Genomic DNA, 16144 nt, shown 5'->3' with positions numbered 1-16144 from the left:
TTGAAATGAAATTTCTTTTGGCCGTTCTTAGCTCAAAGGTGGAACTTTATAGCGCGGGATGAAACTTTTTTCAGTGGGGGGAATTTTGGAGCAATTTTACTTCCTTTGAAGGTGCATGTTGTTCCTGAAGGAAAATCGTCTGCGGCCAAGCAGGAAGGTGCAAGGTTGGCGTGTGTTCCAGCCTGCCCTCACCCTGCCCCACCACATCTCCCTCCCCTGGCAGCAGTCGCATGGTGACTGCGGAAGGTTCTGGGGGTTGAAAGTAGGCAAGGAGACTTTTTTTTGGTATAGATTAGTTCTTAAAACCAGATCTGAGGGTGGGCCTGTGTGGCCCACGTGGAGTTTACTGTTGGATACAACCCAGCACTGGTAACGTCTCATGTCCTGTGTTTTTCTGTGGTAATTTTTTTGTCAGCCAGCTACACCATTCTGCCAATCAAGGTGTTCTGCAGCACTGCAGAATAATGAACCGAGTCACACCAACGCCCTGCAGTGTTATAGGCCGGGGGCAGAGCAGCTGGGGAGCTGCCTGGTGGAAAAGGACCCGGGGGTGTTAGTCGACAGCCGGCTGAACACGAGCCAGCAGTGTGCCCAGGTGGCCAAGGTGGCCAACAGCATCCTGGCCTGTGTCAGGAACAGTGTGGCCAGCAGGACCAGGGCAGTGATGGTCCCCCGTACTGGGCACCGGTGAGGCCCCACCTCGAGGGCTGTGTCCAGTTTTGGGCCCCTCACAATAAGAAAGACACTGCGCGGCTGGAGCGTGTCCAGAGAAGGGCAACGGAGCTGGTGAGGGGCCTGGAGCACGAGTCTGGTGAGGAGCGGCTGAGGGCGCTGGGGGTGTTCAGCCTGGAGGAGGCTGAGGGGAGACCTTCTCGCTCTCCACAGCTCCCTGAAAGGAGGGGGCAGCCAGGGGGGGTCGGGCTCTTCTCCCAGGGAACAGGCCATGGGACAAGGGGAAACGGCCTCGAGTTGCGCCAGGGGAGGTTTAGGATGGATATTAGCAGAAATTTCTTCACAGAAAGGGTTATCAAGCCTTGGAACAGGGTGCCCAGGGCAGTGATGGAGTCGCCATCCCTGGAGGTATTTAACAGACGGGTAGACGAGGTGCTGAGGGACATGTTTTAGTGGTGGTCTGGGCAGTGTTTGTTAGGCTAAGGGCTGGACTCGTTGACCTTAAAGGTCCCTTCCGGCCGGGACGGTTGCGCGGCTCTATGACAGCGCCAGCCGAGCGCTCCCCGACGCCGCAGGGGGCAGCCCCGGCCCTGAGGCGCGGCCCGCGGCGGGCTGAGGAGACGCGGGGCGGAGCGCGAGCGGCTGCGCGCGGCCGGTGGGGCGGGGCAGGCGGGGGGTGCCGGGGGCGGAGCCGGCGGCGGGCCCCGCCCCGCCCGGGCAGCTGTCAGAGGCGGCGGCGGCGGCCGGTCCCGCAGGCGGGCGGGGGGCGGCGGCGGGATGCGGCGCTGAGCGCGCACCGGCGGCCACTCCGCGCCGGCTCCTGCGCCCCGCGGTCGCCCATGATGTGCCTGGAAAGTGACGGCTCCACCGGCAGCAGCCCGGGCTGCGGCGGGCGGCTGCGAGCCGGCGACGAGGAAGAGGAGGAGGACGGCGGCGGCGAACGGGGCTGCTGCGGGCGAAGCGGCGAGGGCGAGGTGCAGACCCTCTCCGGCAGGATGAACCCGCCGGCCGCCGGCAAGCACCCCGACCGCCCGGCCGCCCGCCACAAGGCGCCGAGCCTCGGCCGGGCCCGGGTGGCGGCCGCCGGTATCCTCAGCGTGGGCAACGTGCTCAACTACCTGGACCGGTACACGGTGGCAGGTGAGCGCGGCCCCCGTCTCCCTCCCCACGGCGGCGGGGACAACCTCAGCCCGGGTCGGGGGCGGCGGGGCTCCGGTTGGCCGTGCCTGGGCCGGAGTAAGTCTCAGGGGATGCGGTGTGGCGGCTGCGGCCGGAGCCCGGACCCTCCGGTATTGTTGTCTAGTTTGGATTTTGTGGGAAATAGCAGGAGGTGGCCTTTGTTCGGCTGGGCTCGGTGGCGAGGAGGTGTTTTGAGGCGGGGGGGGGGGTCGGAGAGGAGCGATGCCGGGCAAAGGCGGGGGTTACTTAGTGTGGGCTGATGGGAGAAGCGTTATTGATCTTAATTAATAGTACAAAGGCTGCGGGTGACAGGTGCGGCGCTGCCGGAAAAACACTCTCTGCTGGAAATGGGGGGAATAAAAGTGGTCGCGTTCCTCCGGGTGACAACAGCGCCGAAGCGTGTCACCTCCGCCTTGTGCCCCGGCCCCCAGCCTGCCAGGCCGGGCTGTCGTTCAGCCGCTGCCAAGGAGGGTCCCTGCTCTGCGGGGACAGCAGGGCCGCCCGGCAGCGGCTGCGGGCTGGGCGCGTGATGCGCAGCGAGGCAGCTGCAGTAAAACCCCCCTGGTTGCTGGAGGTAAACATTTAAAAATCACGCACTGCCCGACGGATGGGTCTCGGGTGTGCCCCGGTGACCGCCACCACTGTGTGCTCGGCTCCGAAACAAGCGTGCGTCGGGATGTTTACTGTACAGTCCCTAGAGGGGACTCCTCATTTATTCTTGTCAGGCAATAACAGCAGGGAAGAAAATGATTACTGAACTTTTTCTAATTAGAAATGAAGTAGGCTTGTTGGTATTCAACTGTCTCATGTAATTAAAACATAATGCATATTCTGTGTTTGGCAATACTGATAATTTTATCTTCAGAGTTTATAAAGGGGTTTGTGCATGTATAAATTTTGCTCTATGCATATACGCGTTTTAATCACTAGGACTCAATGTGGTGTTAAACAAATCAGGTATTTGTTTATACTACATTAAAATAATATATGTTTGTAGGGCAGTAGTAAAGTGCAAGGGACTTAAATCTAGTCACTGTTGTCAGAATAAGCTGTCCAGGTTGGCTTTGTTTTGTCTGCGGTGGGGAGACGGGGAGGATTAGAAGGAAAACTTAACTGACACTGTTGGGGCTTTATTATTATTATTTTCAGACAGAGCTTGCTCCTTCAGGAAGTGAAAAGGCCAGTCTTGGGAAGTATTGAGTACTCGGCTGGTAGTCAGTATGGTACAGGAGGAAGCTTGAAAATAGAAGGTTGATCTGTTATTACTGAAGGAAATTGTAGTTTTCTCCCTCACCCTCAAATAGGAATCTGTCTAGTAAAGAGATTTGCCACAACGCACCATTTTCCTTTAATGCATGGGAAGTTTCTTTTTCAGGAAGCTATCCCCTGCCTCATGCACACTCAGTCTATTTTTATTTTATTTTTTAATAAAGCGTTATCTTATTTACCTATTTGGTCTAGTACTTCCAGCAAGACCTTTATCATCTGATTTTTCTGCCTGCATGGGATGCTCTGGCAAAGGCAGGCAGAAGCATTTTCATTTCTGGGAAGGCTGGAAAGTGCCTGACCAGAGGTTAAAAATGCCTGCCTGCTGTGATGCAGTGTTGCCAGTCCCAATGCTACGATTGCCAGTATTTCTAGGAGAAGCTCTGGTTTTGCAGTGCCCAGTAACTGCCTTGTGGAACTTATCTGTTAGCTTTCAGCTTGATACCAAAGGTTTGAGACCTCAGACATCAGACTTTCCTCTGAGGACAGAATCAAATGTTGCATGATCTTTTTGTCTTCTGTCGATTGGTATTTATTTTTCAAACTAATGTTTCATAAAGCTAATCCAAAATAAGGACTAATTTAAATCCAGTCTAATAGAAGAGTTGTGGCAATAAAAATGGTGTGTTTTGAGCTCAAAACTGACTCTATAATAAAGCCTTCTTTAAGAGCAATCTTTGCTTTTATATATTGAGCCTTAGTGCATACCACATGCTTATGTGACGTGCACTTGCATATGAATCAAGCTAGCACTTTGAATATTCAGCTCATGTCTCAAGACAGGTAATAATTAGTGAATACAGCTCTTCAGACCTTCAAAGTACATTTCAAATATGAATTGTTGCAGCAACGTAATGAGGGAGTTTAGCACTAGCCACGTTATGGCAGGGGAAGTAGCATCAGAAGTTATGATTTACCTAAGGCCAGTGAACTGTTGTGAGAACTGGAATTAATTTTTGGTTCCAGCTCTATTTGAAACAAGTGTTAGAAGAGCAGCAGTCCCGATGGAAACTGGTTCCTGAGGATTTGTGTCTCTAGGGTGATCCCTCCTGTGGGTTCTTTGATGTCAAATAAGGGTTGACCTTTGTCATTAACCTTTCTCTTCTTGTCTTATAAGAGTCGTTCCTCTACCCAACCTTTCCTTTTTTGTTTTAAATGAAAGTGTTTGGGAGCTTTGGTACTTCTTCCTCCTGTCAAATTTAGTCAAAAGCAGGTCAGTAGGCTCAAACGCAATTAGTAGGCAGCTGAGAGACAGATACAAGCAAACAGAAAATCCAGTTTTATGGGCACGATACTACAAGTACATCTTCTATCTTACTTGAAAACTTGGTTGCAACCATTTTGGTCTTCCTGGTCACAAATGCAAGTGTATATTTAGTGTGCGTATATAATAAGTATATGCAAGTATATATTTAGTCGCTAAAAAAAAAGACTGTATATGGAGTTCTTTGTTGCAAATGTAATTCCGTGGGTATCTTCCAGTATTTTCTAACATAACCACACAGAAGCTAGGTAATCTGTATCCACTCAACACAAGGAGATCTTAGGAAATAGAAGGAACCAGGCTGAGCTCTCCTATAGCACATCTTGCTCCTAAAAGTAAAAATAATTTTTGCATTGCTAAAAAGTAAATCGCAAATGTGGTATTCCTTGGTGTTTACACTCTGGATACAAAGACATTGTGTCTAACGAGTTGTTCTTGGGTAATCTTTTTTTCAGGTGCAGCAGACAAGGAAGTAGCTGCCTGTTTCCCTCGTTTGGGGTTAATGCCTTCCCAGTATGGACTAAATGAGTTTAGGACGAGACGTGCCTTTTGGTATCTGGGATGTTCCGTGACAGAACTTGAGTGCAGTTTCTGAGATACAGGACATCTACAGCTTCACACCTGACACTAAATTGCGGCTCTTTTGGGAATACACGATGGAACTGGGCCTCCACTGAGGACTGGCCTGCTTCTTGTGGTTTAAGAATAGGTTTTTTCCAATGCTTTAAAAATAAAAAGCCTGCGCAGTAGTAGTGGATCTTTCAATAGCATCCTTCTATTTATGCAGAGTTGGAAATTTCCAGTGTGTATGGGGAATGTTAAAATATAATGATATTTGGGAGAAGCTGTCCCAGACAAGAAGTGGGAGCGCCTCTGCTGTGGCTCTTCTAAAGAAAAGATTGAAAACTCTGTGCTGAACATCACTGACTTGAAGGGAGGTGATCCTCTGCAATTTTCTTAATAGGTCTTTGATCATACTGAAAACAGTTGTCTGTGGGAAAAGCATTCTTTCGAGAGCCGTGATATTTGTCTGCTATTAGGAAAGCAAAGAGTAGGGAAACGGGAAAACTAGCAGTAACGAAACCGTTGTAGATTACCTGTGAAACTGCAGCAGTTCAGCCATCTAGTGATGCTGGGACATACCTTCTTCCTTAATGAAGTTTTGGGAAAAGTCATCTTACCTTCAGAAGCTTGGAATGTGGTTTCACAATTATGCCATGGATGACCTTTTACTGTGCCTTGCTGTTGACGATGAAAATAGTCTTGCTTCATTAGGGTGTCACCTCCACCTTCTAATTCAGATGCTACTTCCTGGCATTTCTGTAGTGCCTTTAATTTAAAGGTAATGATTTAATTAAGCTGAAGAACTACCCAGCAAAGTAAATGAGCCTTGCTATCCCACTACAGAAGGGGAAGCAGAGTTGTAGAGTGTCGGCGATTTGCCTGTGGTAACGTAGTTAGTGGCAGAGTCTTGGTTGGTATTAGTTCATCCTTGAGGTTCTCTTGTCCCTGTGACACAGTACACCATAGGCTTCGGTCTGCTGTTTTTGTCCTGTAAATGTCTGTAACTTGCTAATAACCATATTTGTGTTAATTAGCCTCTCATTACAACACATAGTTGCAAATCAAATACCATTCTTTGAAGATACATACATGCAAATGATCACTGAAAGTTGAAAGTCAAGTTTAAAGCTATGTAGTACAAGCTACAACTGAAGGGTTAGCAAAGGTTCAACACTCTCAAGTGCAAAGACATTCAAGAGGTTATAAGCCAAAACTGATTCTTTTTACTTGTGAGCTCGCATTTGTGATGTTTATATGTTATCTCACTGTGCGTTTCATACCGAATGATCCTCGCGCAGGCTGAGATCTCAGGTATGTAATGGGATAAAGAGAGCCCTTATCCTCATTGCAACAAGACTGTGCTCAGTGCTTATAGTTTCAGGGAGGAAACCATTAAGTGGCAGTGCAAGCTCTTCATTTTTTGTCTCTTGTTGAGCTGATCTTAACCTAGGACTCAGCTGTGGAAGGAGTGCAATGTTGGAAAATATTAGAAATGAATATTGACAGAACCTACTTGAGCCAGTGGTGCCACTAGCTCCCGCGTGTGAGAATTTGCAAAAGGATAACAATGCTGTGCTTGGACAATAGGTACCTGTTACTGGCCCCAAACTCAAGCAGCGCTGCACTGTGAGCGCAAGCTGGAAGGGCTGAACCTCACGTGCTTCAAAAGCAGGCGGTAGAAAGCACTCTGCAGCGCAGTGACAAGGACTGTGTAGTAACATCTAGTTCTCCAACGTCGTGTTTTCCCTGTGTGATGGGCTTTATTGCATAGTCAGCGGCTTCCTGTTTGCCGGTTCTTACCCGAGTTGGCAGGATTCGTTGCAGAGTATTTTACATTTCAAGTGAAGTCTTATTATGTTTAATCATAGTATTTTTCTTCCTTGTGATGTAGGTTTGCCAGATAGTTACTATCTTTGTTATTATGTGCAGATTTTCCTGTTTGACTCCGAGATCCTCTTTCATGCATGTTGATTAATTTTATCCCCAAAGCATCCAACTCATCACAGTCCGTGAATGTGGCCTTTATTACATGGAGTTAAGGTACTCATAAATATTGAGTGTGTTCTTAAGAATAATGTGATGATCGTACTAGTCCCTTGATCTCCGAGACTGTCAATATGAGAAGCTGTGTGGAAAAGCTTCTCTGGTCAAAAGTGTGGGAATTCTGTAATCGTTCCTTCAGGACTTTTCAAATACCATGCCAAGCTGTAATAGGGTTACATTCCATCAGTCATCTTCTTTTTAGTTGTTCTTATTTGTTTTACATTTATTCTTTGTTGCTTCTGGTAGACTCTACATCAGAAGCAAATGAGCTGGTAGCATGGTGGGCTATTAAGTTCAGTAGATGTTGTTAAAAGCTGGTGACTTTTCCCGAAATATGAAATCCCATAGCCCTTGCTTGGGCTTTCAGGTGCTGAGTGACTTGTGATTGAAAGGTGTCATAATGTGTCGCCTGAATCAAATAGGGTTTGTAAAGGTCTTGAGGTTCCTTTTACTGTTAATAAAGGCTCATGGTACCCATTCAGGAGATTCAGCGGGAAAGCATAACTTTATTTTACAGATGGAAATTAGGAAATTCAGAGATCAGAACTGCTGCTGAGTTGCCTCTTTGCATCATCATTGATTTATGTCTGTCATAGACCAGGACATTGTTGTGCAGCTTCTACTGAATCAGGTGGTGAACCCAAGGTACTTATAATCCATATATTTCAAGAAATTACAGAGCTGTAGGCCATGGATGGGAAAGTCTGAAGGAGACAAGAGCCAGTATTGGTTAGTATAAGGGGGCCTAGGAGATTAGCAGATATGACTTATTTGGTAGGCAGCGTAGCCAAAGAGTGAGGAGGGGTTTGAGGGAAGACAATGGTGGCTTTCAGCAATTGTTTACAGACAGCATCTACCAAACACGATGAGCATCACAGGAGAAGGCGTGAAGATGTCTGTTTTAAATGGGTGATGGAGGATGATGCCTTTCTGCTGGTTGAGAGAGTTTTCTGGAAATTGGCGCTATGGATGTAGGGTGATGAGTGTTCTAGAAAAAAATAATGTACGTTCAAAATGAGTTCTACAAAGGACCTGTGAAGTACCTAAGGGGCCGTGTAAGTTAGTGGGAGTTGAGCAAAATGGGTGTGGGCTCAAAGCCCAGAGAGGTACAAGTGAGGTGAGCAACTCCTGGTAGTTTCTAGAGAAGTTTGGGTACAGAACTTGACAGGGACCTCTCTTGAAAATTGTGGTTTTGGTGAACTGGTCTGAAATTCTTGGTCTGAAAGTTAAGAAGCAAATATGAGACAGGTACAGGCAAAAAATACCAACGAACCAAAAAAACCCTAAACCCAAACAACAGCAAAACCCCACAACAACCCCCAAAACCCAAACCCTTATTTCTAAGCTTCTTAACTACTAGAACTTCCCTGTGAGTTTGGTACTATTAAAATAGTTCACCACGCTATTCATAGCCTGGGCAAGTACTTTACTTAGAACTGGCACGCACAGTAGGCATCTCATACACATTTTTTCTTTTTTTGACAGATCTGTTTTCATTGTTATTTTGTGGGTGTTTCTGTCTGATGTAACCCAGCTATTTCTGTAGGGTTGCAGGGAAAGGAAGTGAAAGGGAGGGAATGCTTATTTCCGTGCTTCTGGTTTTACAACAGTATAAATATCAGGAAAGTGAGGATGTAGGGCGATCCTGGATGACTGAAGAGATGTAGAATCCTTCACTTTTGAGGTCATTCCTTTGGACCTGTTGCCAGTCAGGAGTGGCTGAAGGTTTCTTTTGGAAGGCTCTTGAATGAGCTGATCAGGACCCTCTGAACAGTGGTCTCTTTCCCCATGATGCTGTTTCATGAAAGCCTCCACACAAGGCGTGGTTGGGAACCACTGTGTTATCTCAAAATATGACATGACAGAGTAAGCGTTGAGTTCTTCTGTCAGGCTGATCCTTCTAGACAGCAATGAAGCATGACGTGAGAGAGATGTAGCTGCTCCCACCTATTCTGTACTTCTGTTTTTGAGGGAATAAATATCAATCATCCCTTCTTCAGAACTGTTGATCTTCTACCACAACTGAAATCATAGAGCAATTTTAGTTGAAGAGAAAGGAGTGAAATACAGAAGAAAAACTCGGCCTTGTGCCTTGCCAGACCTAAATTCAGACTTTGGCAATATGAACATACCAGGGTTATGTTGTTGGTGAACAGTATCATCTCCTGCAGGCTTTTTTAAAATCTTTTAATACCTTTCCTATACTTCTGCTGGTGGCCAGCAACTGCAGTGGCTGAACAGAACAGCAGAGGGAAAAAATCAGGGCTTATACGTAGAATAGCTGCAGTTGGAGCTTGGCTGGTGGAATGAGAGAACCACACGCTGGAATGAAAATCCTTTCAGCCTTGGCATGTGATGGTGTTTTTTTATTTTAAGGCTGCACTGAACCAAAACTGCAGTAATCCATTTTACTCCTTGTTCAGGCTTCTGCCAATAATTATGTAAATAACAGAACACAGTTAATTATTTGTTTCATAGCTCCCCATTTTCTTTATTCGCATTACAAACATGTCATTATTGTCTTAGAACGTGAGCCCTGTGTTCTTGGCAACGTGGAAAACAACAAGAGCGGGTGAAGTGACAGAGCCAACAGGACTTCTGTCTGTCTGAAGCCTGAAGGGCTGGAATTAAACCTGCCCGAAGGCGAACTTTGATTCATATGGCTGTCCTATGATTTGATGATCTGGGCTCTCTGCATATTCTCGTTTCAGAGAAGTGATCCTCTGGGAGAGTCTGCCAACGCAGCAGTACAGATCTGAACGGGGGGGTCTTGCCCTCTTGTTGATCTGCAATTTTCACTTCTTTCTGCCGGTCACCTCTGTGTTTCGTGATTTGCGCCTGTGTTGTAGTGATGACCTTGGATGTTTTGTGTTTATGCTGGCACATATAGTCACTTTAGCACAGTTCTACCAGGTGTGCAGTTTGGAAGGTTTACAAACCGCTCTGTGCTCTTGCTGTAATCCTCTTCAGTGAGACTTTTCACTTGAAAATGTCAGAGTATGACAGGATTTTTTAAAATTATTTTATTTTTGCATAAGGTACTGGATTCTCATTTTTCCATTGCCTTTGGTGTTGGGTGGGTTTCTCCCGCAGACTTGTGCTTGTAAGCCTTATCCCAGCTAGACCCACGGCGGCTTGGCTGCCCTGAGCAGCACGAGGTAAATAATTTGCTGGGACCTGAGCTGACCAAATTATGCTGCTGTCCAGGCTTTAGTAACCCGGCGGGTTGGTGCATGAAATCCAGGCTTTAGTAACCCGGCAGGTTGATGTATGAAATGTTGATTATGGGACACTGAATCAGGGCTGCTTAACGCACTTCGGGGCAGGGACTAATTTTGTGCCGTTCCAGGCATACTGCTAGTGCTAAATAATAATTAAATAGAATTGCGACACTATTAATAAATGTTGTGAAGTTAGGAAACAAACTGTGCAATAAGGAAAAACAATTTCTTCATTTTTACCAAATGCACCTATGTGGCTCATAAAGAGTGGTCAGTGCATGTGTTTGTGCATTAAGCTATTGGAACTCGAATACTGCTGCAGCTATACTAACGTAAAAACATTTGTAATAGTCTTGTTATTTCCGTCTAGCAGCCAGAAATGCTGACTAACTGTCGGGATAACAATCTTTTATATATTGAGGAAACAAAATACCCAAGGGCCACTGGTGACTGACAGCTACAGTGCTCTGATTAAAACTGACAGTTCCTGATCAGCTCCGTCTTGGATGTGTTAGTTCCTTCTCTGATGGGGAAGAGAAGGGGGAGGAAAAAAAGCGAGGTAACGTGATAGTATTAGGAGATGAGACTTTTTTTTTTCTTTTGCAATTTTTGAGGAATTTGTAACTCAGAAATACCAAACAAGGTACCTGAGTAACAGTGCTTGGAAGGGCAAATGATCTCTCCATGATGACTTTCCCATAACAAAATATGGAAAATAATAAGTTGTCGGTTTCTAGTCATTGATTTTTGACTATAACAACAATGTGCTAAGTTTCCTGAGCTTCTGATGATCAGTTATGGTGTTTGGGGCATGAAAAAGTGTGTGTGTGTGTTTTATTCCCACCTGGTATTAAGGCAAGGGTAATTTATTTTTTTTTATTTTTTTTTGGTCTCTAAATGGGAGGAATCCCGGTGCTTTTGTTTATCTGTACTTGCATACAGACTGCATAACCTATTACAAAATCCCTAATTAAAAACCTTGAGTCACTGCTCAGAAGGTGAGGTTGTTGGGTGCTAATTCTGGCCAAAGGTTGGGCACTCGCCACTAACACTCCACACAGCGAGTGTATCCTCTGCCCTTTCCTCCCTGCCTTTCTCCCCAGCAGCCTTTCTCAGCTGTCAAGGGAATAACCAACTTTATTTCATTTACCTCTGTCTTCATTTAATCTACTTTTTATACGTATGCAGGTGCTGGATGCTCATAAGCAGTTCGCAGTGCTTCCCTGGCACGTCCAGCTGTGTGCTTGCTGGCTCTGCGGTGTACTTTGAACTGTACAGAAGTGCCGAAAAAGCAATAAAACTAATGAATTTGCTTCTCTTGCCTATTTCATGATAGCAGAGTCTTGGTAGAACTGCTAAAATGTAGGGTTGCTTGCCATTTCCTTAATAAAACATGTATTTTTGGGTAGTCATAATTTGCACATCTTATGTGTTGGCAAATTCCAGCGTGTCATAAATGGGTATTCCTCGCTGTTGTTTTGTAAGCTGAGATGGAAGCTGGCGCACTGTTTTATATGTGCCTTAACGTCCATGAAATTGGGTAGACCTTTCACTACTTAAGTAAGTTTTGGGTCATACTCTTAAGTCGCTGGGGCTGGGGGCATTGGAGAAACGAGGCATCTTTCTGAACCCCTGTGTCGCAAAAGTTACGGATCCGATACAGGAGAGCAGCTGTGCTTTTTGGAGCTTATTTCTAGTGAGACCACGTTGGCTGAGTCACTGCATAGTGCCCTTCCAGAGGTTCTTTGTCTCTCGTGTCCTGCTTCCGTAAAGCTCGTAGAAGCTAAAACACCTTTCAGGTAGGGTTAAAATTACCTTTGTCCTTAAAGGTGTGCAAAGATGCATGTGATGTTAAGGCACATTTTTGGCAGCTACTCAAGGTGCAGTGGGTGTACTTTACGTTATTACAAAGCTACCAAAACTATCGGGTTTTTGGATTGTGGTTCAATAGGGATTGCAACAGTAGCTGAAGGAGAGAGGGGTAAATGGTTTTTGCTCTGCATTCCATTGTTCTCGTTAAACTTCTTTTTCTCATTTGGAAGTGACTGAAAATTAGTAATGCTTCTGTAGTCATATTATGTTCAAAAATATAGAATGGTATAAATGTCAAACTCTGTACATCGTTGCAAGCTTACATTTGCCTCACAAGTGTACATTTAAATCACTTGCATTGCTGAAAGCCACTTTACTTAACAAGAATAAATTAGCAGTAGAGCTAATGTTTTAATAAAAATATAAGTTATGTGCGTGGCTGGGTAGAGGTTTCTATCTGTAAGCAGACGTGAGACAATCTGACTCAGGATTTAATCTTGATTTAAATATTTAGTCATATGTATTCAGCCTCTGGTCTCTGTGCAGAGGGCGCCAGAAAACAACAGGCAGGGCCAGTCATGGTGTGGATATCACTAGTTTGTACATTTAAATCGCTGATCTGATAATTTAGCTGTTTGTAAAATTCATTAATCACACTTTTGGCTGGCAAAACCAAGATTTTTCAACGCTTCAGTTTTCTTGGTAGATTAAAATAAATAAATAAAACTTTTTGCTTGCATAAATTTGGCTTTAGTGAAGGAAGCTGGTAAGAAGAAAACTTATTAGCAGCACCGTTCTTCCGCTGTTTTCAGGGGTTTCTTTTGTTCTGCAGGAGTAACTTTTGCTTTGTCTTTTTTTTTTTTTTTTTTTAATCAATGCCATTGACATAATATAGAAGATGATTGTTTGAAGCTTCCATTCGAGCGTGTGGACTGCAGTTGCCTCTACTAGTATTGAGTCATAAAGACAGGAGACCTAAAATACAGATCTTACAGTCATGCAGAAAGATTCTATTTTAAAAAATAGGTTTATAAGTATGGTGTTTCTAAAATATATCTGCTCCTTTATAATAAGACACTTTAGGTATTAATACATATAATTTTGAAAGTATAATTTAGACTCTGGTAGGTAGTGTCATGACAATTTTAAGGTAGGTTTAAAAAAGAATTGTGCCTAAATATCTCAACAAGAGTAAATTTCTTCTTTAGTGATATTCTTGCACATAGTCTGGAGGACCTGATCCTAGACTCTGGTGGGTTTTTTTTGTTTTGAGTTTTTTTCCCCTTTAAATGCAGAATGCAATAGAGATGGAATAGTTCTGTCTTTTAAAGAAACAGTCCCAGGGTGCTTCAGTAAGATTTCAGGGCTAGAGGGAAGCAAGAGCACATTTGGGGTGCTTTTAGGTTACGAGTTACGGTTAGAAAAGAGTCTCTTAAAAAGCCAGGTAGTCAAAGACTTGGCGCAAAGAACGTAGCGCCTGCACACGTTGGGGACGGAGTGTCAGTCTGTGTGCGGTGTGCTCGCACACAGATCCCAGACTTTCCCATTTCTCTGCTTCTTTTAACAGATTAGTTTCCCTTTAAATCTGGGATAGCATCTTTCCAGCCCAAATTGCTATGCGGTGTGTGGTTTGCTGAGAGGGAAACAAGTAATTTTTTGTCTGCTGAAGGATGGTGCCATGTCAGATGCCCCTGTAATCTTGCTGGGTACCACTGGTCAGAGCCCCTGCTGCAGCGCCACGCACCTTCACCTCCGGCACAGGCACCGAGAGGGTCCTCTCTCTTCTTCTTTCCTGCTCTCCCTCCTCCAGGCTCTCGCTTCTCTGTAATCAAATTAAACAGTGGCACCAGCCCCAGCGGAGAAGAGCTGCTGTTTTAGAAAGCTGTCCCTCTAGGATCCGCACACAGATTTCATCGTTTGCACCTGCCGTTGCTGGCTGCTGATATGACCTTGTGTGCCAGCAGCCTGCGCTGATAAGCATTCCCTGTTCCTTCTATCTCAATTAATAGTTTTAAGGACATGTAATTCCTTGCCAGTCTTCTAAAGCTTGTCTTTGTCCATAAACACTCTGCATTATATTTTTACAGGGTCTGCTTGAAGAGTGCTTTCAGAGCGTGTAATGAAAGCTAGAAAGGGCAGTGTTATGTGGTTTGTGTTAAATGCATAAAGAAAGGCAGCGACCCAAATCACCAACAATTGGTGTCCAGTGATAGCTGTGCAAGGGTGCTGGGCCATTCCAGACAGCAGCACTCACTCGTGGAACACTGCAGACTTCTATTTGAAACCCGCTGTAGGTTGGTAAAGCCTCTCTTGCTGCGTCTATTCAGATCTTCTGGGCGTTGTGCCTTCTCGGGGGTGCAGGGCTGCGTGGGACCCCCTTTGCTGGCATCCCCCCTTCGGGCTGCGCTTTGCCAACAGGAGCAAGTGCATCAGCGCCGGCGTGCAACGTCCGGGGGCGGCGAGACCTTCCAGGCCTCCGGGTCCATCACTGTCTGAGGAACCCCTCGGAGAAAAACCAACGCTTCCTCAATGTGGACATTTGAAACCGCTGCCCTCATTGCTACCTACGGGATATTTCCTTGTGTCGTGAAGCTGTCTCATTTCAATACCTTACACTTCAAAGTATTCGCTTATTTCAATCCAGAATTGTTTGATTCCACTCAGACTCTGTATCCTCTCCCCTTCCATCACTAAAAACCATGGAGACGTTGTGCGGTGGAGCTTTCCAAGAGCCTTGCCTAAACTAAGCAGCAAACTGCGGCAGTTGGCGTCCTTTGGGGTTCCTTGCTGCAGCCCCTCATTGTGGATAACTTTCATGGGATGTTGTCATTTAGGCAGTGGATGTTGTGCATCTCACTGGTGGGTGTCAGAGGTGTAACCCATGGAGGGGTGGATCTCTGTGTCAGAACTGGAGAACGTTGGTGGAACTGAACAGGGTGCAGCCCGCCTTGTTACTTCTGCTATTCCACTGTTAAAAAAATTAATCTTTTTAGCTGCTAAATATCTCCCATTGGTGATTGCTAAATGTAGTCACTTATGTACAAGCAAGCTCAAACAATGCAAAAATATATGAAATATGAACCCCTTCTTTGTGCTCGGGTGGGAACATTCATCTTGCTTTGGTGAGGAATGTTCACCTCGCACTTCCGAACATTGTGTTTGGCAGATGAGCCGTTTCCTCCTTCTCCTCCAGGTTTTGGTTTCGCCTTTGGAGCCGGGGGCTGAGAGGCCATGCTCGGATGGACTGTTAGAGTAATTATCAAAATGAACAGGCATGGTTTGAAAGGTGCTGTTGTGTCATTTCATTGTTATTGAGTGGAGGGGGATGGAAATGGGCTTGGTTCTTCTTTTGTTTTTCCATAGTTCAGGCTATCAACATGTAGATGAGCAAGAGGCACGTTGGGTGAGAGCTGCCTTTTAACTCTATCAGTGTCCCCAACTGGAGGGAAGACTGAAGAATGCAAGGGAACATAAAACAAAATAAAATTAAAAAATCCTACAGCTGACAGCCTCCTGTCAAGTGGCATATTTGCAACGATTATGGAAATTTGCATGTTGCTACTGAGTTTTCTATTTGCTGGGTGACTCTGTCACTCTGTTAATTGGCTGAGAGAGGCCTCCTTGTACAGGCATGGGCATAATTTCACACATCCTAAGATAATGAGAGTAAATTATGGGGAAACTTCGTTCCTAAACAGTTGCTTTCAACCCAATTTCATGGAAACTTTAACAACGAAACAAATACAAAACCTTAAAAAAATAAGAAGGCCTTAAAAATAGAGATGAGGTTAAAAGGAGACTGTGTCTAATTTTGTTAGCGTTGTGGTCCTAATTTGTCGGTTCTGGTGACTTGAATTCCTCACAAATTGCCGGTTTGTCTGCAGATCTGTAATTCCCGCACGCTGTAATTTTGCCCTTAGAAATGTTGCCCACTGGCAGCTTGCTCTTTCCGAGCTGGAATTTTGAATGTTTTAAACTCCTCGACATGGACTTTCTCTATTTAATCTAGGTGGGGATGCTTGCCTCTTGGAGGAGGATTGAGCAGCTCTCTCTTGTGGTGTAACAGAAAGCCCTGAAAAGGTGATGAGAGGGTGCCAGGGTGCAGAAGGTGCGCACCCTACGT

The 16144-nt window shown here is 45.4% G+C and overlaps 1 protein-coding gene across 2 annotated transcripts in view; it reads left to right on the top strand.

Moving 5' to 3' along the window:
• The first annotated feature begins 1408 nt into the window (after positions 1–1408).
• The window catches only part of SPNS2 (SPNS lysolipid transporter 2, sphingosine-1-phosphate), a 141323-nt gene continuing 126587 nt past the window's right edge, over positions 1409–16144 (top strand). For both annotated transcript variants that reach the window (XM_074594250.1, XM_074594249.1), the window contains exon 1: positions 1409–1812. In XM_074594250.1, the coding sequence (XP_074450351.1) occupies positions 1512–1812 (301 nt within the window). In that variant the 5' untranslated portion in view covers positions 1409–1511. The remainder of the gene's footprint in view (positions 1813–16144) is intronic.

This window comes from Larus michahellis, chromosome 7 (genome assembly GCF_964199755.1).
Source record: "Larus michahellis chromosome 7, bLarMic1.1, whole genome shotgun sequence".
NCBI classification, from domain to species: Eukaryota; Metazoa; Chordata; class Aves; order Charadriiformes; family Laridae; genus Larus; species Larus michahellis.
This window is presented reverse-complemented; position numbering and strand designations above follow the sequence as displayed.